Source organism: Centropristis striata, chromosome 1, assembly GCF_030273125.1.
Source record: "Centropristis striata isolate RG_2023a ecotype Rhode Island chromosome 1, C.striata_1.0, whole genome shotgun sequence".
NCBI lineage: Eukaryota > Metazoa > Chordata > Actinopteri > Perciformes > Serranidae > Centropristis > Centropristis striata.
The window spans coordinates 8038045-8064000 of record NC_081517.1 but is presented as its reverse complement, the minus strand read 5'-3'; the positions used below and the strand labels follow the sequence as shown (position 1 = coordinate 8064000).

The window sequence follows — 25956 nt, the reverse complement described above, 5'->3', positions numbered from 1 at the left end:
AGAAATTTGAGTTGGTGACGTAATGCCTGTTTGTCATGTCAACCGTCAAGCGCGAAGAAGAACAAGTCCGGGCACATAATGTTATTGATGCCATCATGGCAGCATCTGCTGCAGGCTCTGCTGCTAACGTTACTCCGGTAGAAGATGAGGAGCATCTCGACTTAGGCGAACTTGGTGAACTCCGTGGTGGTGACGAAGAAGACACCATTATACATCTGTGGCCGTATTTGAAAGAAATGTTTTCCTACGTTGGAATGAAAGATTCATCCTACCGGATTAAGTGCCTGTTATGCCTACCGAGAGTGACTGAATTATTGGCATTCAAAAACTCCCCGTCCAACCTGAAGAAGCACATCGAGGTAGGTTAAATTAATTTTCATTCAATGAAGCCATAATGTCAACGTTATTTAACATTAATTAGTTATCATAACGCAACGCGCCGCGGACGGGCCCGGTGGATTTTCGGTGTAGCCTGTTCAGATATCTGGCCAACGTGATGGCCAGGCTAACGTGTGCTAGTTGGTTAAGCTAGTTAACTGATTAGCCAATGTGCAGATATTTAACAACACCAATGATTTTCCCTCCGAATTAATTCAACACAAAACTCTTGAAGACATGTCCATAACACTGAAATGGTTATTAACGGTTTCTGGTATAGCCTAAGTGGCGGCCGAATATTTCCCTAGGTAAATTGACGTTACACATGGAGGGATTTTATTCTTTTAGACTACATCAGGCTAATTAATGGCAGGTTACATATGGAGTAAGACCGCTGTCAAAAAGATGTGTCCATGTTATAAGCATTCGTATTTGTAATGATAAACATTTGTGTGTAAATAAAAAAGTTGTACCCAAAATTCTGCTGTCACACACATGAGTCTGATAAATTATTAGGGTTAGGATTGTTTTTATGTGAGTATGAATCTAAAAGCTGTGAGTGCAAAGTCTTGTGAATACAACTCTAATTTCTACGACTACGAGTCTTCACTGTGAACACGAATTCAAGTTTGTGGGTACGAGTCGAAAAACTGTTGAAATGACGTCACAGGCAGGTCACAGGCAGGTCACAGGGGAAAGCAATCGAACCCTGAAAAATGCGCCGAAGGATGGCTGACAACATGGACACCGTCGGGGAAGCATCATCATCATCATCACAGGTAAAGTAAATAACACATCCAGCATTTATTTATTTTTATTTAGTTGTTCATGAAATTGTACTGTTTTAAATAATATGAAGTTTATGGACGTTAAGACATTCTGCTTTAGCTTACAAGCTAACCACATGTCAGTTACTGCTTATGTAACCAAACAATAGAATTAGTCAGAGTCCTGACAGCAGTTTACTATCAATCCAGAATTTATTTATTATATACGTGTATATCTGAGATCAGACACACAAGTGTGGTTTGCATGGGTCCAGACTAGTAATATTAATTAATAATTTAATAATTGATATTTGTTGTATTAACTTGCATGCTAATGATTGGCATACATTATTTTGCTAAAAATACAAAATAATTTTTTATGTCTGTCCAGCCTATGTGGGATAGAGTACTGTATGTTGGTAAATGACTATGTTAACAGTGGCATTTAGCCTAATGCATCAAACTTGTTGTTTACAGGGACCAGTAGCTGCTCGGTTATTGGAACGTCTGAAATCAAGGATTACAGATGTGTTGAATCAACCACACTTGAATTTGGACTATTTACAATACATTGTAAATCAAGAAACATTCATTGTGACGGCTGCCTCCAGTACTATATGAATATGATTCAATATGATTGATGATTTAATGATTAAATCACAAGACACTGTCCTCTCCCTGCGTTTGTTTGCGATATTGAGGCGAATTTCTCCACTTTTACAGCAGCGGAGCGGCGTAGGTGCGTTCCCTCGTTTGATTCTCCGGTCGTTAGCTTGTAAGCTAAAGCAGAATGTCTTAACGTCCATAAACTTCATATTATTTAAAACAGTACAATTTCATGAAATAAACAGCTAAATAAAAATAAATAAATGTTGGATGTGTACTTTACCTGTGATGATGCTTCCCCGACGGTGTCCATGTTGTCAGCCATCCTTCGGCGCATTTTTCGGGGTTCGATTGCTTTCCCCTGTGACCTGCCTGTGACCTGCCTGTGACGTCATTTCAACAGTTTTTCGACTCGTACCCACAAACTTGAATTCGTGTTCACAGTGAAGACTCGTAGTCGTAGAAATTAGTATTCACAAGACTTTGCACTCACAGCTTTTAGATTCATACTCACATAAAAACAATCCTAACCCTAATAATTTATCAGACTCATGTGTGTGACAGCAGAATTTTGGGTACAACTTTTGTATTTACACACAAATGTTTATCATTACAAATACGAATGCTTATAACATGGACACATCTTTTTGACAGCGGTCTTACTCCAAAGTTACAGAGCAGCTTTCAGGACAGGGGCGGATCTATGGGTGGGCCTGGGTGTGCACAGGCCCACCCAGATTGACAGCTTGCCCACCCAGTAAGATTCATGAAAAAAAAAAAAATATATATTATAATTCATACGAACTAACCACTGTGAAACAATCACGAAATAACGTTTTATTTCTCTGGTTAATAACAGCTTTATCGAGGCCGGCGCTCGCTCTCTGTTGTTGTTACTCTATGTCTCTCTACCAAAGCTCTCTCTCTCTCTGTAATAATATAATATATATAATATAATATAAATCGGCGCCCATGTTTACAGTGGTCCGACAGATTATTTTTTTTAGCTTTAAAAAATAATCAGGCCCACCCAGATGTTTGCAGGCCTACCCATTAGCTACGTTCTGGCTCCGCCACTGGTTCAGGATTACTCACGTCTTCAAAAGCACCATGCATTTTGTTAAACTTGAGATTTGCTTTGAATTAATTACCTCAAAACTCAGTTGTTATCGGCTATTGTTAGGCTAATGTTATATATTGTGAATGTAGGCTTACATATTGATCAAAGTGGATCAATAGTTGGTGTTTTTTTTGTAGGTCAGCCAGTAACAAACAGGAGACAAACGACCAGTTAACACAAATACAGTACAGGCTACACAACACCAACAACAGCAATGAATAGTCCAAGTTAATAGTGTGAGTGACAGGGTGGTAGGGGAGGGCTTCCGTGAGTGTTTATAGTTCTTGCAATTAGGTAAAGATAATATCAAATAATGGTAACTTGACTGTTATTTTTGCGTAACTTTTAAACCCTGTAGCATAAGTTGTTTTGCTTATAAAATGTCTTTCGCTCACTGTTTCAGAGAAAGCATGTAGGCCACCTCAAAAAATATGAAGAGCTGACATTAAGAAAAAGAAAAAGGGCTCCTGAAACTCTTCCCACCACCTCCACCCTTAGGCAGACCACACTGGTGAACACCAGGGCTGTGTCTCAGAGGTCCATTGACAAAGTGGTCATGAAGTTTGTGGTCCAAGGGCTCCAGCCATTTCATGTTGTTGAACAACAACCATTTAGAGATTTCGTGAAGGAACTGCAGCCCAATGCAAAAATGATATCACGTCTGACCCTGTGCTCCATGATTGACGATGCCTCCATGGGAATGAAGAAGGCAGTGACTGAGGCCATGAGGGGAGTCGACCATATCGCCACCACCACCGACTGCTGGTCTGCCAGAAGGCGGAGCTTCATTGGCGTTACTGGCCATTGGATTGACCCCAACAGTCTCAAAAGATGCTCAGCAGCCCTAGCCTGTAAACAACTGAGAGGTTCACACACATTTGATGTGTTGGCAAGCGCCCTGAATGACATCCACTCCGAGTTTGAAATTCGGGGGAAGATTGTGCGAACAACAACCGACAACGGCTCCAACTTCATAAAAGCTTTCCAGGTTTTTGGTGTGGATGAGAACAACAATGCAGTCGGAAGTGATGGCGATCCTGGTAATGCATCCCAACCAGGAGAGGATGAAGAGGATCAAGAGGGGGATGAAGAAGTGGAGTTTGTTGATGTGTCAGCGCTCCTGAATGAAGATGATGGTTTAGAGTTCCAGCTCCCACAGCACCAGCGCTGTGCTTGTCACCTACTCAACCTAATAGCTACAGTTGATGCCATGAAAGCAACATCCAATGAGGCATACAAGAAAGTGTACCGTTCAACATTTGGAAAGTGTAATGCACTTTGGAACAAATGTGGAAGATCCACCCTTGCAGCAGAAACTGTTGAAGATGCTTGTTCCCTCCAGCTGCTGCGTCCAAATGCTACAAGGTGGAACTCCTTGTTCCTGGCAGTGGAAAGACTGCTGAGAATAATGAAAGAAAAGGGAGAGGGTGCCATCAGAGGCATCTGCACCAACTTAAAGGTTCCAATGTAAGTAAGAATTATGTATGTTTTATTTTGTTTTATTTCATCATAATTGAACATGAAGTCTTCCGATTTATTTTTCCAATCCTTTTTTGGGCAATAATAAGTTTCACATTGTATCACAACTTCCACTTATCATTGATCCATTTTACTTAATTTCTCATCCAGCAATTATTTTGTTGAATCCAATGAAATGGTTTTAGTGTTATTATAAACAATGATGATGTGTCTTTGTTTTCATCACAGGTTCAATCCAGCTGAAATTGCGTTCCTCACAGAGTATGCCACTGTCATGAGCCCAGTTGCGCAGGCAACCAACATCTTGCAAGCAGAAGCAAATGCCATGATGGGATGGCTGCTTCCAACAATCAACCTGCTGACCATAAAACTTGACAGAGTCAAGTTGCCACTAAAGTACTGCAGGCCTCTCGTGGATGCTTTACAGGTAACTTTTATTCTTGTATTTATTTTATATCGTATTAACTCTTAATTCTGATTAATTTCAATTATATTCAAATGTCCTTTTCAAAATGTGTTACTTTGGCACTTTGTATCAGTGCTTGTTGCTAAAATGTGCTATACAAATAAACTTGCCTTGCAGGTGGGAATCAAGAACCGTTTTGGCCACATGTCAGGAGACCCTGAGTTGATTGCAGCTGCAATTCTACTTCCAAAATTCCGTACAACGTGGACAAAGGATGAATCCACAATCAAAACAGGTAAGACATCATGGGGATAGTGAAAAAATAAGTGTATATTTTGAATCTTTGAATTATTGATGCATGGATAGTACATAAAATTAAATAACAAACCTTAAATTAAAACGTAAATTTGGGGTCATAGCATGTTATAGAGTTGCATTAGATCTATAATTTATATTTCCTTTGTCACTATTTCAAGGAATTGATTACATCAGACAGCACATCGAAGAACCCTTCCTTCAGCTAGCAGATGCCAACCGGTCCAGTTCGACTGATGACGATGACTTCTTCTCTGCCCTGCAGTCGTCTCAAGCACAAGATGGTGCCAAACAACTGGATGGATACTTGGCCTGTTCAGCAGATCACATGGACTTGCTGAAATCCTTCCCAGCCGTGTGCAAGCTTTCCGTGAAGCTGAACACTCCTCTACCTGCCTCAGCGGCCTGTGAAAGGCTCTTCAGCATTGCAGGACTTGTCTTTAGTCCAAGAAGAGCAAGACTGAATTCTCGCAACTTTGAAAACCAGCTTCTTCTGAAGATGAACAGACAGTTTCAGACAGAACAACAGTTTCAGTTAATAACTTCATGCCAGTTGAAAGACATGCAGTTTGTCCATAAAACACACAGGGAGGTTGAGAGAGAGAGCTAGTCACCATTGATGATGCCAGAAGTTTAATTTTTATGTTGAAAAAGTTCAAGCCTCTTTCTCCTGTGCCTGGATATTATGCTTTCACTTTAAGGAAGCCACAATACATTTCATAATCAAAATTCTAACCACTCACTTTAAAAAAAAAATTCCTTTACTTTTACTACTTAAGTACATTTTATATCAGACAATTACTTTTGATACTTAAGTACACTAAATGTCAGGTACTTTAAGACTTTTACTCAAGTAATATTTTAAAAGGTGACTTTAACTTCTACCAAAGTCATTTTCTGGTAAGATACTTGTACTTTTACTCAAGTATCGCTTTCAAGTACTTTATACAAGACTGCCTGCTAACACAAGCACGCTATCGATTGCCGGCTAACATTAGCATGCTATGATCAGCCACTAACATTAGCATGCTTTCGATCGGCCGCTAACATTAGCATGCTATGACCGGGAAATGATCATTATCTTGAAATAACGTGATAATATCACAAGCATGTCCAGACGTGTGCATCACTTTTAAATGTCCTCTGGAAACACTTCTGATGTGTTTTCGTCTATTTGCAGCGTTTTCTAAATGCTGCGCTTGTGTTGTCAAATGAGGAGCGTGTCTATGTTCCCCTCTTTGTATGAGACTGGGGAACATAGGACCCTTTTTCCAGCTTTTCCCAAAAAGGGTCCTATATTCCCCAGTCTGTTTCTTTTCTACCATTACTGCCAAATTCCATGGCAAATAGGCCTAGACGAGGAAAGATTAGGTCAGGGGTGGCAAAACTGCAGGTCTTGAGCAAACCCTAACCCTAGCCCTAACCCTGCAACAGTGGGGAGCATAGGACCCTTTTTCAGAAAAAGGGTCCTATGCTCCCCAGTATGTATTGCTACAGGGGAACATACGACCCCTTTTTGGGAAAAACGGGGAACATAGGGATGGCCCCGTAAAATTGATGAAGATGTTTTCTTAGTTTGCTTGTGTTTTGTGTATTTGCATATGTTTTCTTAAGTTGCAGCTCTGTGAGCTCTCAGGGCCACCGTATGTCTCTCATTACAGTGACTGTGTGAAAAACAAAGACTTGGATGAATTGTGTTTCAAACATTTATTCATTATGCTCATGTTGTGTCCTTACCCTCCACCTCAGACTCCCGTCTGTTTGTAGCGGTGCTGCAGGACAGAGTGGTGGGCGTTGTGGCAGCAGTCGGCCAGCAGAAGCCAGGAGGTGCTGTGGAGCTGCGGAGGATGTGTGTTGACCAGAGCTGTCGGCGGTGTGGAGTGGGCGTGGCGTTGGGGCTAAAGGTTCTGGAGTTTGCTGCCACTCACGGATACTCGTCTGTTGTCCTGGGAACCACGGCGTACTCTCCGGCGGCCCACCAGCTCTACCAGCGTCTGGGCTTCCGCTGCGTGGGAGTCACCAACGGGTACATCACACCTGGTGCCAGGAGATCCTTCCTGACACAGATTTTCTACAGGGTCCGTCATCATCACTACAGCCTCGATGTGCACAACAGAAAGATCACTTTAAATGGAGAAGACAGTCGGCAAGAGAGAAATTGACTCATTGGTCGTCTGTAACCCTGACAAACAACCTGGTGAATAATGAATCCTTTCTCAAGAACAGAGTAGCATGTTGTTAAAGAACCACTGCACTTGTGAGGACTTTTAACTATACAGATGATGTTTTACCTCGCTCTCCTACCAACAGTCAACTGTCACCTTTCTTACCTTTAACCAAGCAGTTTTAGACTGCTTATGAGTTTTAAAACTTCAGAATCAGATCAGAAAAAGACTCATATGCTTTGTGTGGCTATAGTTGTTTTTCTGTTTATCTACTGTTCTCTAGTCTTCTTTGCAAAAGAAATGCAGGTGCATATCACAGAGGCTTAGTACTTGTAAGCAGGTCACCTGGGTTCCATCAGTGGAACATTTCCTCCAACTGTCTCACAATGGTACCAAGAAATGTATAAAGTTTCACCCTTATAAAGACTTACTAAGCGAATGAAACGGGAGGATAATTTGTTTGAGGGAAAAGGACACTGTAAATAAGGGGAGATATGCTTTTGATAAGAATACTTCTACTGGGTGATCTTCCGTTTCTTCCGTGTTTTTTTTCGGTCGACTACTCCTCCCAGAGTTTTGGTAAACACTACTATTACACTAAAAAGGTATCAAATCGACCGTCTCGGCCATGACAAGTGTGCTATGACTTTTCTAAGGGTTTCGGGAGACGGTTTTCAAATTATTCGGCAAAAAGACGCCAAGAAAAATCCCCCCAATGTTACCCTATGGAGAGGCTAGAGTGATGACAACCACGTAGAGTGCAGAGGGAGAGTATAATGTCCAATAAAAAGACGTAAAAAGACCCAAAAAATACACAAATTGACCAAAATAAGATTCAAAATGACAGAAAAAAAACAAAATTACTTAATAAAGACACAAAATGACCAAAAAAAGACACAAAATGACCAAGAAAGACACAAAATGACTGAAAAAACAATAAATTACTTTTAAAAAGACACATAATTACCAAAAAAAGGACACAAAATCATTAAAAAAGACACAATTATTAAAAAAGACACAAAATAAAAAAAAAAGTAATTAAAGGGAAAAGCAACATGGTAAAGTGCCATTCATATAAAAGTCACATTAAAACAAGAAAAACAATAATATTGATGATACTACTACTACTGCTACTTATAATAATAATAAAATTAAAAACCAGAAAAACAATAATCATATTGATGATACTACTACTACTAATAATAATAACAACAAAATTAACAATAAAAACAATAATAATATTGATGATACTACTACTACTACTTCTACTGCTACTACTTATAATAATAATAAAAATAATAAAAACAATAATAATAATAATAATATTTATAATGATAATAATAATAATGATGATACTACTACTACTACTACTAATAATAATAATAATAATAATAATAATAATTAACTATTAATATTATTATTATTATTATTAAAGACAACCTGAAACACTGATTAGTATTATTTCCACATGGTTCCGTGGGTGCAAACAAGTCCATGGTCCCGTCCATTCTTTCTTATTCGTTTCTTATTTTCCTGCTGCAGGTCAAAGGTCAGGTCAGATACGAGACATGGGGTCAGGTCAGCTGTGTATTTCCTGCTACTGTCCCTCTGTTTGCTGTGTGTTCAGGCTGATTTGTGTCATATAGAGAATGCTGATTTTCAGATTATCTGTGATACAGACGCAGGAATCTGACTAAGCAAGTTGTTAAACTGCATTTTTAGACCCATTAGAGCTTTTTAAGCAGCTTCAGTTTGTATTGTTCTAATGGGAAATGTTACTGTTGTTGTAACGATCCACAAAAAGGAGATTTAATATTGAGGTTGTTCAAATATAGTGGCACCAAGTGAATATGCAGTGTGTTGTGGTGTGGTACCATAATTATTGTTACGGATCTGTAAATTGGAGTTTGTTTGTTGGCATGATTACAGTAAAGCTGTTTTCGGAGTGGATATGAATCACAAGGGGATACACAAACTCATTTTAACTTTAGATTACAATGATATATATATTATATATATATATAATTACTTTAAAAAAAGACAGAAAATGACAAAAAATACACAAAATTACTGAAAAAAACAAAAAAAGACACAGAATTACCAAAAAAATGACCTAAAAAGACACATAATTATATAAAAAAGACACACAATTACCAAAAAAAGACACAAAATTACCCAAGAAAAGTAATTAAAGGGACCTTCCACACACAACACGGTAAAGTGCCATTCATATAAAACTCACATTATCTTTCATATCAAGGTGGGGGCCACAAAATATCGTCACGAGGGCCGCAAGTTGAGACCATTGATTTAAGTTCAGAGCAACAACTCGGAAAGCCTCTGAAAATGTTGATACATATTTCATGCTTCACCTGATCCATTTCATTTGCTTTTTGTTTTCATACAAATTATGGAAACAGTTTAAATACTGGGAGCAATAAACAGCTTCTTTCATAGAGCCGTTTCATGCCGGGACATTTACGGCTCTGTAACGTCTCGCCTCCACCATGACCCAACAATTTTCCGCGTCCAGAGGTCACAGAGGAGGAAAACTGGTGGGACTGTTGGGAGCGGGAACACTATAAACGAGTCCACCGCTTATTGTAAACAAACCAGCATGCTAACTGTACACGTGGAGTCTGCCGCTGAACGTAAACAAACCGACATCACTAACTATGCACAGCGTGTCCGGTGCTTGTTGTATACAACCAATTGTTTAGGTCACTAAGTGAACACATGCTGCTGCAGCACATACACTGTACTGCTACAGAGCTAACTGTTCCACTTGTTCCGTGACGCCGTACTGCACTATGAATGGGTACGAATATCACTTTGCCTTCGTGGGATCACTATGAACACACTCTCTTGGATCTTCCCGGCAATATTGCAGACATTTGCCGGACCGCACTATGAAAGGGGCTCATAACACATTTCCTTTGTAGCGTCCATGTTTTCTGCTCATTACCACCTAAAGCTCAAGAACGCTCCAATGTTGGAAGAATGATTTTCCAACTGCCGATGGAAACGGGACCATCAGAGGAGCAAGTGAATGCACCATAGTCCATGGTGGAGGACTGGCTCTCTGTGTGCCATTTTAACTTTATGAATTAATTTACTCAATGGTGGAATGTAACTAAGTACATTTACTTAAGTACTGTACTTACAATTATGAGGCACTTATACTTTACTTGAGTATTTCCATTTTATGTAACTTTATACTTCTAGAGACAAATGTTGTACTTTTTCACTCCACTACATTTATCTGACAGCTTTAGTTACTTTTCAGTTCAAGATTTAACATAAAAAATATGATAAACATATAGTAATTTGTTTAATTAAACCACACAACAGTATATTAAGTAGTTAAAATGTCCTATTCCTTCAAAAGTAAAATGCTGCTTACATAAATGTATCAATAATAATATATTTAGAATATATAAAACAATCTAAGTGGGTTCATTCTGCATAACGAGTACTTTTACTTTTGATACTTTAAGTACATTTTGATGCTGATACTTTTGTACTTTTACTTCAGTAAGTTTTGAATGCAGGACTTTTACTGTAGTGGAGTAATTTCACAGTCTGTATTCGTAATTTACTGCAGTAAAGGATCTGAATACTTCTTCCACCACTGCATTTACTGCATTATTAATAAAATCTCTATGCCAAATTGCATCTCTAGTCCAGTCTAGTCTGATCAAGTCTAACTAAAATACACAAGCTGTTGTCATTATAATTACAATATGGTTCTATGTGGATTTACCAGCCGAGTGCTGTTTTGCTGAAAGAACATTCTGGAAGCAGACTTGAGTAATTGACCTGACTCAACTGCAAGTTCAGCAACTTTGTTTTGTGAAATCTGTTCTTCCTGACAACTGTTCAGGTCAACATATGGCTCATGTTGGGAAATTGGCAAATAGTTGCTTTCCTTCTACATCATACCAAGTGCTTTATGTTCCAGGATTCCAATGGTGTTCTTTATTAGGGCAGAGGGTCAAATAATTGATCCTTATACAACCACATTAAAAACAAATAAAACACCATTTTACAGTTTTAGTTATACAGTCAATGACCGCAAACATTCAACATGGACCCATTATGGCTGCACCTACATCAGGGGACTCAAACTCGCGGGCCAATTGTGGCCCTCGTGACGATATTTTGTGGCCCCCACCTTGATATGAAAGTTGAATGTGAGTTTTATATGAATGGCACTTTACCATGTTGTGTGTGGAAGGTCCCTTTAATTCCTTTTTTTGGGTAATTTTGAATCTTGTTTTGGTAATTCTGTGTCTTTTTTGGTCATTCTGTGAATTTTTTCAGTCATTTTGTGTCTTTTATTGTAATTTTGTTGAAGCAAAATACACTATGTTTTGTGCTTTGTTTCTTGTTTTTGAGAGGTGGCTTTTGCAGTGCATCCCTCATCTAGATAATAATTTCCCTATCAAATAAACTCATAATTTATATTATTCTTGTCTTCACTATTCAACACAATGAAGAAATACAATTCTGCACTGTATCACAGTGGATTTTATAGTTACTACAATGTATACATTATTATTTCTCTGAAATAAAGCAAAATTGAAGTCTAAAACTTTGTCACAAGATAAAACAGACATAAAGGAGTTCATTTTTAGTTATAACTCAATTTCGAACAAAAATGTAGTTATGGCTTTGCAGGGCAGAAGTTTTCCAACCCGATTTCACAAATGAGTTCATCTTCTCTGTTTTAGTTTCTGTTTATGCATCACCAGTATCCTGACTTTAATTTGAACCTGTTAGTTAAGTCTTTCCATTCTCTGACTAACTCACCAGCAGTTAGAAAGAAGGAAGTTCTCCCTCCGCCTACTGACCAACCCTCATTCTCTTCTCTCCACTTGAAAACCATTTAAGGTTTTGGCAAATTGACACTCAGTGTGGCTCATACTGAAGAGATACTTTTAGGGGACGACGTTAGATGAAGTTATTAGATTAAAAGTTTCTTCAGAATTTCAATTCTTTGACTTGTACCATCATCTCTGCACAGGTAAGGTTTGTTTTATTCATTTTTGAAATCTGGTAAAAAAAATTATCCAGTGTGACACTATAAAATGCTTGAGCCTACACTGCAAAAAATATGTGTCTAAAAACCAGATAAAAACACTAAATCTGAGGGAAATGATCGTGCTGCATGGACAGATAATTTCACTTGACAAGATTTCTTAAATTAAGATTATTAAATCTAGAATTAAGCAAGTTGAACGCTTAAAATAAGAAATTAACTCTTAAAACAAGATCAATTATCGAACACTTCTAAATCTAAAGTTTTTTTTTAATCTTGGGAAGAAACAAATAATTGTCAGTGTCAGTGCCAGTTCACCGATGCTTGCAGCTTTAATTTATCTTGTTTTAAGAGTTAATTTATTATTTTAACCCTCTGGAGTGTCCAAAAGCGCCAAAGCATGGCAAACATAAAAACAAAGACACAAAAAGACACAAAATCACACAAAAAAGACACAAATGACCAAAACAATACACAAAATAACTAAAAAAGACACAAAAAAGACACAAATGACCAAAAAACGACAAAATCACAAAAAAAGACAAAAAATGACCAAAAGTACACAAAATCACTAAAAAAGACACAACAACAGACACAAATTTACCAAAAAAAAGACAGAAAAAAGACACAAAAAGACACAAATAACCAAAAAAAACACACAAAATTCAAAAATGGACAAAATAGCCCAAGACTCCATAGAGTTAAACCTACAACATGTTTATTTTCTAGATTTAACAAACTTAATTTAAGGAATCTTGTCAAGTGAAATTATCTGTCCATGCAGCATGATCATTTCCCTCAGATTTAGTGTTTTTATCTGTTTTTTAGACCTTCTTTACAGTGTAGTTTCAAGGCCTGCAGTTTCTATTTTTATGTTATGATAGGAACTTAATAAAAGGGGAAGTTACTGAAAGTGAAATATTTTCTTCATACATACTTTCACCCTCACAAAGTGACTCGACTTTGTTTTATATCTTTGCAATAAATTATTTTCATCATTCAGTATTCCAGGTTTTCCTCAATTAGTTTGTTTTTGATCATCATACATCCTAATTTTATGTTTTCCTTTATTCATTTTTAATAAAATCCCTTTTTGTGTCACTACTCTCCTAATGCACAACATGGGTCAAAAATTATCCATATCTATTTTTTAGCTAAGTAGCTTGTTGAGCTAACTACTTAGCTAACTTCTTGGCTAAGTAGTTAGCTAAGTAGCTTGTTAAGCTAACTTCTTAGCTAACTTCTTGGCTAAGTAGTTAGCTAAGTAGCTTGTTAAGCTAACTTCTTAGCTAACTTCTTGGCTAAGTAGTTAGCTAAGTAGCTTGTTAAGCCAACTACTTAGCTAAATTCTTGGCTAAGTATTTAGCTAAGTAGCTTGTTAAGCGATGTAATAATACAAAAACTATTTATCTTCATAAAGTATGAGAAGCAACATGGAAATAATGATCTATTGTTATCAAAAACAAGATATTTAAAGAATACTTGGAATATTCAATGATAAAATAAGTTGATGATCTGTGCTCATAAGTTGAGCACAGAAACACACAGCAGCATTAAATAACATGGGGAATGAATGAGGGTCATTTTAGACCCATGTTGTGCATCAAAGGGTTAAAAACTCTGCAGTTTTTTAAGAGCCTAATACAACTGTCTGTGTCTGTTTTTAGGACTGAAGCTGATGAAGCAGATGCAAAGATGTCTGTGGAGAACCAATTTTCTAAAGTGACAAACATGGACATGGACAACAGTAACTCTGCCTATAGTCGACTATTTGAAGATGGCAGCAAACTGCAGTGGTCAGGTAATAAAATAAGAACTTCATTTCAAATAATGTGACACAATCTGACAATAAAAACTATATAAAACACAAGACAATGAAAAAAATATCTGCCTCACATCACATCTGGAGTTTGTAAATCAAGCTGCAATCAATATAGAATAAGATGCAAATTTAAAACATTTAACTTAATAAAGTTCATACGTGTCAGCAACCGTTGCCTATTTACCCAATACAGAGCAACATCAGCATCCACTAGATCGTGGGTCTCAAACTCGCGGCCCGGGGGCCAATTGTGGACCTCGTGGCGATATTTTGTGGCCCCCACCTTGATATGAAAGTTTAATGTGAGTTTTTTATTAATGGCACTTTACCGTGTTGTGTGACCGTTGCACTCTTCCAATGAACGGCGCCTGGCTCTGCCCCCCGTTGGTCCAAGGCAATCCAGACTCTTTGCACTTCTTGTTCCCCGCTGGTGGAACACTACTACTACTTTTATTAATTTTGTGTCTTTTTTAATAATTTTGTGTCTTTTTCAATAATTTTGTGTCTTTTTTTGGTCATTTTGTGTCTTGTTTTGGTCATTTTGTGTCTTTTTTTAAGTAATTTAGGTTTTTTTTTGTTATTTTGTGTCCTTTTTTGGGGGGTCATTTTGTGTATTATTTAAATAATTTTGTGCCTACATTTTGCGCGTTTGAGACCCATGGTTTAGACATTAAATGTTGTTCTCACAGCAATACTGAAAAATAATTTGTCAGCAGTTTAGTTTGAAGTGAATATGTAGTTATTTTGCAACAACAATCAATGTTGTAATCTGGATGAAGCCACTGAACCACAAGTTCCTCAGAACAATTAATTAATTTCCAGTTTCTGTTTCTGTGGTCCAGTGTTTGCGTTGAGGAACACTCCGTACCGAGCAGCGACAATCGGCCTTGGCCTGCTGTGTGTCGTCCTGCTGGCTGCAGTCATCGGGCAGAGTGTTCACCGTGAGTGGGATCTCTTTCTTCTCTACGTCAAATATTCACATGTTTGAAAAAGTTACCTACACTGTAAAAAACAACAACAGTGAGTGGGTTTAATCCTGTTATTTTTGGGGTAAATGTGTCATTTATTCATCATGGTATTTCTCCATCAATTTTACATGAAAATGTTATGTTTTTACAGCAAAACTCTGCGTTTCTTTCAGTTTATGACCGAAAAAAGTAAAAGTTTTGTGGTATTCTTTGATTTACGGTAATTGTAAAAAAAATCTGTTGTTTTTACGGTAAAAAAATGGCAGCTGTGGTTCCCAGAACTTTGCCGTAATAAATACAGTAGAACTTTTTTTAATATTACAGTAAAAAGATATTGGCACTGTTGATTTCACGTTTAAAATTGTGATTTTATTCCATATTTTACCGTAAAAAATGTTTTTTTAATTGTCAAAACAAACGCTGTTCTGCTATGTAATTGACAAGAAAATACTTTATAAATGCCATATAAGTTAAAGATTTTACCATTAAATATTACAGTATATTTTTGTTAGAGATATGGTGTTGAGTACATTTAACAGTGACAAAAAGTATTTTTTACAAAAGAAATGCAAAGATTACAGTGATGCTTGTATACTATATATTACATTAAATGCATATTACAGTGAATTTTATAGAAGAGTAATGTATTTTTTTTTTTAAAAACAACTGTAAAAAATACTATTTTGGCTGATATATACATTTGCACTGTACATGCACTGTAAAAACTGACATTTTTTTACAGTGTAAAGTATAAGTAAGTATAAGTACATTTTTGTTAGAGTTAATGGTGGTTTAGTACATTTAACAATGAGAATTTTTTTTACAAAAGATAAATGCAAAAATTACAGTGATGTTTATATATATATATATATATATATATATATACATATATATATATATATATATATATATATATTACATTAAATACACATTATAATGTATTTTACAGTACAGTAATGTATTTAAAAAATCTAAACTGTAAAAAATACTGTTTTGGCTGATATATACATTTACGGTGTTTCATTGTTACTGAAACTGAATTACTGAAAACTGGTTTAGTTTGGTTTTTTTACCGTAAAAACACCATATCTCTAACAGAAATATACTGTAATATTAAATGGTAAAATATATAATTTATGCAGCATTTATAAAGTATTTTCTTGTTAATTATATGGCAGAACAGCGTTTATTTTGACAGAAAAACGTTTAATTTTTTTATGGTAAAATATGGAATAAAACGGCAATCTTAAACGTGAAATCAACAAGTAGCAACATCATTTTACTGTTATATTACACTGTAAAAAAAACCTAAAAAAACACAAAAAAACCCCAACCTTTTTACGGTAAAAAAACTTTACCGTAATAAATGCGGTGCAACCCTTTTAAAATTATTACGGTAAAAAGATATTAGCACTGTTGATTTCCCGTTTAAGATTGTGATTTTATTCCATATTTTATCGTAAAAATTTTTTAAACATTTTTTCAAAAGAAACGCTGTTCTACAATATAATTAACAAGAAAATACTTTATAAATGCTGCATAAATTAAAGATTTTACCATTAAATATTACAGTATATTTTTGATATGGTGTTTAGTACATTTAACAGTGACAAAAAGTATTTTTTACAAAAGAAATGCAAAAATTACAGTGATGCTTGTATACTAGAAGTAGAGTATTTTATTTTAAAAAACTGCAACAAAAAAAAAAACCCACTGTTTTGGCTGATATATACATTTACGGTTTTTCATTGTTATTGAAACGGAATTAATTATCATTTTACGGTCTTTTACTGTCATTTTTTTGTATTTTTTCCCCCGTAAAATCTACAGATATTTTTTTACAGTGTAATGTCATGTTATAATGACAGATTTTACTGACTTACTGATTTCCTCTCATCTCCTGCAGACCGAAAAGTAGAACAAGAGCAGCAGAACAACCTAACAGCCGTGATAACGGAGAAAGAGACGCTAAAGGAGAACCTGGTGACAGTGAGAGCTGAGAAAAAAAACCTGGAGATCGCCCGCACTCAGCTAACTGACAGAAACACTTTCCTGTCCAGGAACAAAGACGACATTCAGAATCGCTACAGTGAACTATATGCACAAACCAACCTACTTAAAGCCAGCCAAAGCCAGTTACAGGCCAGTAATGCTGCTTCCGCCACAGAGATAGCAGAGCTAAAAGCAACCAAAGAGCAGCTAGAAACTCAGAGCCAAGCCTTTAAGACGGCCAAAGATTTGTTACAAGCACATTTCGACACAGTGGTCAAAAAAAGAAATGAGTTACAGTCGAATTACGAGTCGGTGACCAAAGACAGGGACAACTTACAGAACAAGTTCAACAACGTGACCAGACAGAAAGAGCATCTCCAGCAGAGCTACAATGAGATGATTAAGAGAGTTGAGCATTTACAGGACAGGTACAACTTCACCAGCAGTGAGAAAGACAAGATATCCAGCAGTCACCAGAACCTGACCATCTCTAAAGAAAACCCTGCAGGCCACATATGACGTTCTTGTCGAGACGACGAAGGAGCTGCAGGCTTCTTTTGACTCCTTGATGAAGGAAAAAACTGATCTTGTAAGCAGCTGCGAAGGTGCGAAAGCTGAAAGAGACGAGCTGAAGGTGAAGAACGACAACCTGACAGCTGTGAGAGACGATCTGCAGGGAGAGGTGGAGAAACTGAAGGCAATAGCTCAAGGTAAGCACACTGCAAAAAAAGAAAAGTTGGGTGAACTCAAAATTTCAATGCAACAAACTTCGATAAAATTTTAAGTTGGACAATTAAACTAAATGTTTTAAGTTTTGTTTTTGAGTTTGCTCAACTCTGAATTCAGATTTTTGTCAACTCAACTGTAAGTTGTACTAACTTATGATTTTACATTGTAATAACTTTTAATCGATCTTACTTCTGCTAACTTCTGCAATGTGCTGAAATGGCACGATTATATAATCGTGCCATTTCAGCACATTGCAGAAGTTAGCAGAAGTAAGGATCGCCGCTATGAAATGTCAGCTAATGTTGCGACCACAATTTTGAGTTAGCATTGATACGCTAATGGCTACTCTTGTAGCTGTAACAAGCAGCGCCGCTAGCATCAGTTAGCTGCTAGCATCAGTTAGCCGCTAGCTTTGAATTTCACCACTTTCCCGCATTTCACAATAAAGAAATAAGAGTTAGCAGAACTATTGTCCCTTGTTGTGAACCCTAACTTAAAAATATAAGTAACAACAACGCACTAACTTGTTTTTGAGCATACAACTGGCTTCCTTTGTTGTGCTAACTTACATCATTGCCTTAAATGTCAATAATTTATATTTCCAAGTTTTACCAACTTAAATCACTGTTTTAGGCCAAAAAATACAAGTTGGCTTTTTTGCAGTGCAGGAAGACGTTAAAAGTACATATTATGCATGTTTCATATTTTAAAAAGTCTAGTAATTGGGAGCCATGTCATCTGATGAAAAACTGAACAAAACCTTTCTTTTACCATGAAAAATGTATAAAATTAAATGTTTAAATTAAATTGGCTATTCCAACCTCATCAGGAGTTTAATGCTCCACTGCTACTCTGCTGACAGCACCACTGATTTCCTTCCTTTTCACTTTTTATGCTGCCAAACAAAATCAGTTTGTTGTGTTGCAGCTGTTGGACGTCAGCGTTTCACTTTCAGCCTCTGAGAAATTCCTCTTCTTTTGGAATTAAAACTGACTTTAAAACATTGTTTACCTACTTCAACCAAAAAGCTGTGAAAACTTTAGGTCCGTGCTCCAAATGTAAAATATTCACTGAACTTGTTTGAGTTTATAACTATAAGTACTTTTATTTCATAAACCTCCGTCGCTGCGTATTTCTGTAAAATGTCTATTTTGCTACTGTTGTTATTTGTAACGGTGCACTTTGCTAATAAAGCGACTTTAGGGGGAAAAAATCCTCTTTTTGGCCGTATTGTGTCCTTCGTGTCGTAAACTCTGGAGGCAAGCCTTCGAATCAGATATATATTATTTATATATTATTATATATTAGGGCTTGACATTTAAATGACGCTTGTTTTGAGCCGCCACATTTATCAACAGCCGATCATTCTCACGCTGTGATTGGAGAGATACGATCGTTTGATAAATCCAATGTGAACCTTGTCGTAAGACCAAATATACACTCAGATATGCACTCGTTTCTACGCTCGTTTGATAAATGAGGTCCATGTTGTTTAGTACATTTAACAGTGAGAAAAAGTATTTTTTATAAAAGATCGTATGTCATCTGATGAAAAAGTGAACAAAACCTTTCAGAAAAACCCACCACTTGTGCCCAAATGTACTCACACACCTGTATACTATATATATATATATATATGTATATATATATATACATATATATATGCATATGTATATATACATATATATATATATGCATATTTTATGTACATTAACAGGAGTCCACACACCACAGCCTTATAGTCAAAATAAAAAGCAGTTTATTGTTGCTTAGCACACAAATTCATGAAACTTGAACATTGGTTTCGCCACAGGCAAGTGTTGCTATGACTACAGCCGGTTACCACGACTACAGCCGGTTGCCACAACGTACAGCCAATCACAGCTGTCCATTGTACAGCCAATCACATTGTACTCCCATTCAAGCATTTAGCCAATCATAATGTGTGACGTAATCAATAGACGAAGGACCCGAGCCGATCTGGTTCCTACAGCGGCTTGAAACAAGCGTCATTTAAATACCACACCCTAATATATATGTAATATATTTATAATATATACCCGATTCAGATGGGTCACCCTGAGAGTTTACGACACCGAAACTATGCAACACGGTGCCGAGCCTTGTAGAAATGATCGTATGCCCACTTTGCGCTCACTTTCTGTCGTACGCTCGTTTGATAAATGAGGGCCGAATGCTTGTAAAAAACGTATGGATCAATAAATATTTTGTATTTCCAGGGAGGAAGTGCCCGACTGGCTGGACGAAGTTCCAGTACAGCTGCTACTTCACCTCCGCTGGCCAAAGCAACTGGGAAGCGAGCAGAGCGTACTGTCAGGGCAAAGGGGCTGACCTGGCCATCCTAAAGACCAGCGAGGAGATGGTTTGTTTCTCTGTCATTACAGAAATTGTCATAAAATCACAATGAATCAGCTAGCTAATGGAATTTTACTTTGTTGATGCTGCACTACTCAATGTTTTCACATTAGGAATGGATCAATGAACAATGTGTAATGTGGAGGCGTTGCAACGAATTATGCAGCCCAACAAACTTTTTATACGGTGGCCCTGAGAGCTCACAGCTCTGCAACTTAAGAAAACACATGCAAATACACAAAACACAAGCAAACTGAGAAAACATCTTCATCAATTTGACAACACAAGCGCAGCATTTAGAAAACACTGCTAAGACCACAACACAACAGAAGTGTTCCAAGAGTACACTTAAAAGTGATGCACACGTCTGAACACGCTTGTGATATTATCAAGTTATTTCATGATAATGATAATTTCACATTATAACGTTAGCAGCTGATCATAGCATGCTAACATTAGCCGGTGATCGATAGCATGCTGACATTAGCCGGCGATTGATAGCATGCTAATGTTAGCGGCTGATCATAGTGTGCTAACATTAGCCGGTGAGCGATACCATGCTAACATTAGCCGGTGATCGATAGCATGCTAACGTTAGCAGCTGATCATTGCGTGCTAACCTTAGCCGATGATCGATAGTGTGCTAGCGTTAGCAGGTTAGCAAGACCAAGACCAAGACCAACTCGGTGCCGTTGAGAAAGACCAACTAAAACGTGTTTCATTGATTTATTTGATTTGTTTAACTGCAATGTGATTGATACGGGTTAGCTGGCTAACGCTATCTATCACATTATCACATGAACATATAATTATCATGAAATAACTTGATAATTTCACGTAATAACGATATAACGTGAAATTATCATTATCTTGAAATAACGTGATAATATCAAGCGTGTCCAGATGTGTGCACAGCACTGACATTTTGTTATAGAGTTTATAATGTGGAAGTGTTTGCAAACAGTTTATACACAGCAAACTCTGACAAATGTAAGTCCCATATTCACTCTGACACTCTCTTTTAGCTCTGAGTTTGGTCTCCACCACAGCCTGAGGAAAATAAAATATGTCCACGATGTTCACCAGCTTCTTGCTAACTTCATTGCTAACATCATGTCATCCATTCTTAATATTCAAACATTGTTTATTGCAGCATTCTGCATGTATAACATGACTTTATATGTAACTGTTACAGGTGAGAAACCTCAGCAAGAACTTTATATTGAAAGTATTTTTCCTCGTAGGAGTTCATCGACAGCTTGTATACAAGTAAAAAAGAGGTGTGGATCGGAATGACTGATGGAGGGATCGAAGGCCAGTGGAAATGGGTGGATGGGACGGCACTGACCACCTCGTAAGAAACTAAACTCAGATCTCTTTGAGTGTCTTAGGACAGCATGGAGATGTATTTATTGTCCTGTTGCTGTCTGTCTCTGCAGGTTCTGGGACAAAGGGCAGCCCAACAGCTATCAGGGGAAGGACCAGGACTGTGTGGAGTTCTGGCACCGTAAGACAGGAGACACCAAATGGAACGATGAGACCTGTACCGAAGAACGATATTTTATCTGTGAGATGTAATTTTCCTGATTAGAGATGTCTAGAAGTAGTTAGAAGAAGTTAACCCTCTGGGCTCTGACCCTATTTGCCCTTTATATTCCACATACAAAATGTTGGTATCCATTTTTCAGCACAACTTCACCATTTTTTTTTCACTTTAACCTACTTTATTAACATATCGAGCCCAAAAATAGACAAAAATCATGAAATCTGAAATAAAATTATAGTATTTATTACAATAAAAACCACAAATATGCTCAATAAACTGTTTTGGACCTATACATTTAAACATAGGTTGCAAATATGAACATATAAAGATGAAATTCAAATATAATAAAACTATATACAAGAAATTCCCAGAAAAACATGTATATTCATAGGAATAGTGTAAGCTGATTATCAGATTTAAACCATTATATATTTGCTTTTACATGGCCAAGGAGCATCAAACAAAAAATTGCTGAAAATTTCAAGTCTGTAATTTGGAGTGAAGTTGACAACAGCGCTCCACGTGAACTCGTTTTTTTTTTTACGCCGATTTGAAAACGTTGCATGGTCTGATACTTACTTACTTAAAAATCTATGTGACCAATTAACACACAATGACAATGAAATGTACTGTTTTTTTGTAATGAGTATTGTGTTTTGAAGTTAACCCTCTATGGTACGGTGTTGCCCCATTTTTGACCTGTCAAATTTCTATAATGCATCTTTTTGAGTGATGTGATACTTTAAAAAAGAGGGAAGAGTATAGGGAACCAATAGCAATGCTTTAATTTGTCACATGACCTCCAGGAGGCCATATTGAAACACTATTTTGCAGACTTTTACAAAGGAAACAGCTTTGCCATTTTGTGCCACACAAAATCACTCAAAACGTAATTTTCTGGCCCTTTTCCTTCATGAAAAAATGATATTCCTACTGATAGGTAGATAGATACACTGCAAAAACCAGATAAAAACACTAAATCTGAGGGAAATGATCTTGCTGCATGGACAGATAATTTCACTTGACAAGATTTCTTAAAATAAGATTGTTAAATCTGGAAATAAGCATGTCGAACGCTTAAAATAAGAAATTAACTCTTAAAACAAGATCAGTTATCGAACACTTCTAAATCTAAAGTTTTTTTTTGGTAAGAAACATAATTTGCAGTGTACAGGCAACATTCAGACAAGAAACCGGATAAAAAAGTATAATGTTTTTAAATTTAAAATGTTATGTATTGCACCCTTTTGAAGCTTCTGAATCTTTTACACGTTTTTAAATAAATTATCTTAAAATTTATTTTAAAACTTTTTTTTTTGCCTATGGGCAACAAACTTAAACCCAAAAACTTAAAAAATAAAAATAAAACAAAAGAATTATAAAATTTCTTCAGATTATGTTTATTTAGTCTATTTTAAGACAAAAAAACACACAAACATATTTTTCCTAACTGGCATCATAATGCGAACCATAGAGGGTTAAAACTTGACTTAAAGGGACAGTTCACCCCAATTAAAAAATACATATTTTTCATTTTACGTGTAGTGCCAGAACTTCACCATAAAAAACACAGTGAGTTGGTTTTCTACTGTAAATTTAATTATAAATATCAGCAAAAACTGTAATTTAGACTGAATATTCTCGTTATTTTTAGGGTAATTGTGTCATTGTGACATCATGGTATTTCTCCATTAACTTTACATGAAAGTGTTATATTTTTACAGTAAAACTGTGCGTTTCTTCCAGTTTATGATAGTATCTTAAAAAGAAAGATAATAAAAATAATAATAATATTTTTCATAATTAAAAAATGTGTCTGGGAGGGGACTTCAGCTGTCTGACACTGCTAAACTTTTCTTTGGAAATGTACAGGATCATCTCAATAAATTAGAACATGATGAAAAGTCCAAATTTCCAGTAGTTGAAGTCAAATAGCCCCAACCAAGTATTGAGTCATATAGATGACATACTTTTCAGAGGCCAACATTTCCATATTAAACATACTTTTTAAAATTGGTCTTTTGTAATATTAAATCATTTTTTGTGACACTGATTTGAGGTCTTCATTAAATGTAAACCATGATCATTATAATTAGAAGAAATCAAATTAATTAAGACATGAAATGTTTCATTCAGTGTGTAATGGATCTATATAATGTGTTATTTCCACTTTTTGAATTGAATTACTGACATAAATAAACGTTTCTATGATATTCTAATTTATTGAGATGCACCTGTAGATAGACAACAAAGACTCTTTCGCTGTAAATGGCTTCATAGTTGCTTTAGCCACATGTAATTAACTATATAACTTGACACACAAGATTTTTTCATTTTATATTCTTGTAACCACATTGAACGACATTGATTAATATAAACACATAGAATGAGTCTCTTTAAATAAAAATGATTAACTTGTACCACTGGTGTAATTATTATTTTTTTCCCCACTAATTAGGGACCACAATGGAAATAAGCCTTTGGGCTTTATTTTGTCATCCCTGACTATTTTTTTATATAACGTATGGCACAGGTTGCTGTTTCATATTTTTGTATCAAGAATGGTCTAATAAAATCAATCAATCAATTAATTTGGACACTACACCGAAAGCTAAACATAGATTTTAGAATTATTGTTGGCCTTTTTCTAGAAAGGGTATCAATAATGGCCTGTGTACACTGTTTAAAAAAACTCTTTTTGTTTCTACAGTGAAAAGCTGTGGTTGCCAGAACTTTACTGTAATAAATACGGTGCAACTTTTTCTAATATTACGGTAAAATGATATTAGCACAGGTGACGTTTAAGAAATACTTTATAAATGCTGCATAAATGAAAGATTTTACCATTAAATATTACAATATATTTTTGTCAGAGATATGGTGTTTAGTACATTTAACACTGAGGAAAAAAAGTATTTTTACAAAAAATAGATGCAAAAATTACAGTGATGGCTTGTATATATATATATATATATATACATATATATATATATATATATATATATATATATTACAGTTTTTGTTACAAACCGGTCCCGGTGTATTTTTCAGTGGAGCAATGTTTTTTTTTTTTTTTTTAACTGTACAAAATACTGTTTTGACTGATATATACATTTAAGGTGTTTCATTGTTACTGAAACTGAATTAACCAATTGATCATTTTACATCTTTTACTATTGTGGATTTGCAGTTTTTCACTGTAAAATCTACAGACTTTTTCTTTTTTTACAGTGTAGACTCTAAACAACGTGATCTGTTTGTGTAAGAAACCCTGGGGGAAAACCCCTATATTAATCAGAAGTACTAATTATGTCCAGTTGTAATAAGTCATAAATTAATACATTCATTTGACCACAAGTTGTGTTGTTGTATGGACATATTTGCTGTTGTTGCATGCTGAATGAGTGTTCTGCAAACAAAATGTGTCATTTTGGCCGGCCACTTTCAGTTCAGGCCTGTTTGTGTGAACTGTTTTGAAATGTAACTTCTGAATGGACAAATGTGCTAAAATCAAATGAGAAAAGCTGCAAATTGTCAGAGTAGGCAACAGAATTTAAACAGTGCCGGAGCAGCTTTTGTACATGGGTCATCTTAGATTCTTCATGCCATCAAATAGAATAAAGAGTCATTTTAACTTATGCATGCATTTTCTATCATCTGCAGTGTTTAACTGCAGTGCTGGTGTTGGATGAAGCTGTAGGCTGCTCCATTGTCTTGAGAAACGTGCCTGTCTGTCACATTGTTGCCTGAATCTCCTCCATCGTTTGGCCTGGCAGCCAAATAGCCAAAAATCCTACTCACTTCTCTTCGGACCGCCTTCGCACCAACCGAAGAGAGTGTCCTCATTTCTCTCTCAGTGCTGGAGGTGTTCCTTCCTTTATCTTCCTCCTGAGCTGCTTTCAAAAGCTCTTATATATTTACAAAATCATGATCTGTTAACTAAAATAAATAAGATTACCAGCACATTTAATTAAAAAAAATGTTTACCAAGGAACATGTGAGTTATACCTCTTTAGCCATATGCACAAAACTTTTAAGAGCTTTTGAAAAGCATTTATTTATTTCCAGTCATATGTTTTCCCAATGCCTCTTTTTTGACTTTTGCAGTTCTCCCAACTCTGAATCTACCTTTAACGACGGTCTTCCGTTCATGCACAAGTTGGGCAAGAAGTAAAAGCTGTGCAGAGTGTTTGCACCTCTCACAATCTTCTTATAATATCTTATATCTTATTATGCAGACATATGC

General features: G+C 36.2%; 1 protein-coding gene and 1 pseudogene across 1 annotated transcript; both read left to right on the top strand.

Annotated features, from left to right (window-relative positions):
- Positions 1-268: 268 nt before the first annotated feature.
- Positions 269-8034, top strand: LOC131970282 (N-acetylaspartate synthetase-like). The gene is made up of 2 exons (XM_059331644.1): positions 269-359; positions 6821-8034. Exon 2 carries the CDS (start codon positions 6919-6921, stop codon positions 7231-7233), a length of 315 nt encoding a protein of 104 aa, XP_059187627.1. The 5' UTR covers positions 269-359; positions 6821-6918; the 3' UTR covers positions 7234-8034.
- A 4045-nt stretch (positions 8035-12079) lies between these two features.
- LOC131975677 (CD209 antigen-like) lies at positions 12080-24624 on the top strand (annotated as a pseudogene).
- Positions 24625-25956: the final 1332 nt, after the last annotated feature.

Coding starts and splice junctions, on each gene's coding strand:
- LOC131970282 (XM_059331644.1), top strand. CDS start 6,919: ATGTGTGTTGACCAGAGCTGTCGGCGGTGTGGAGTGGGCGTGGCGTTG.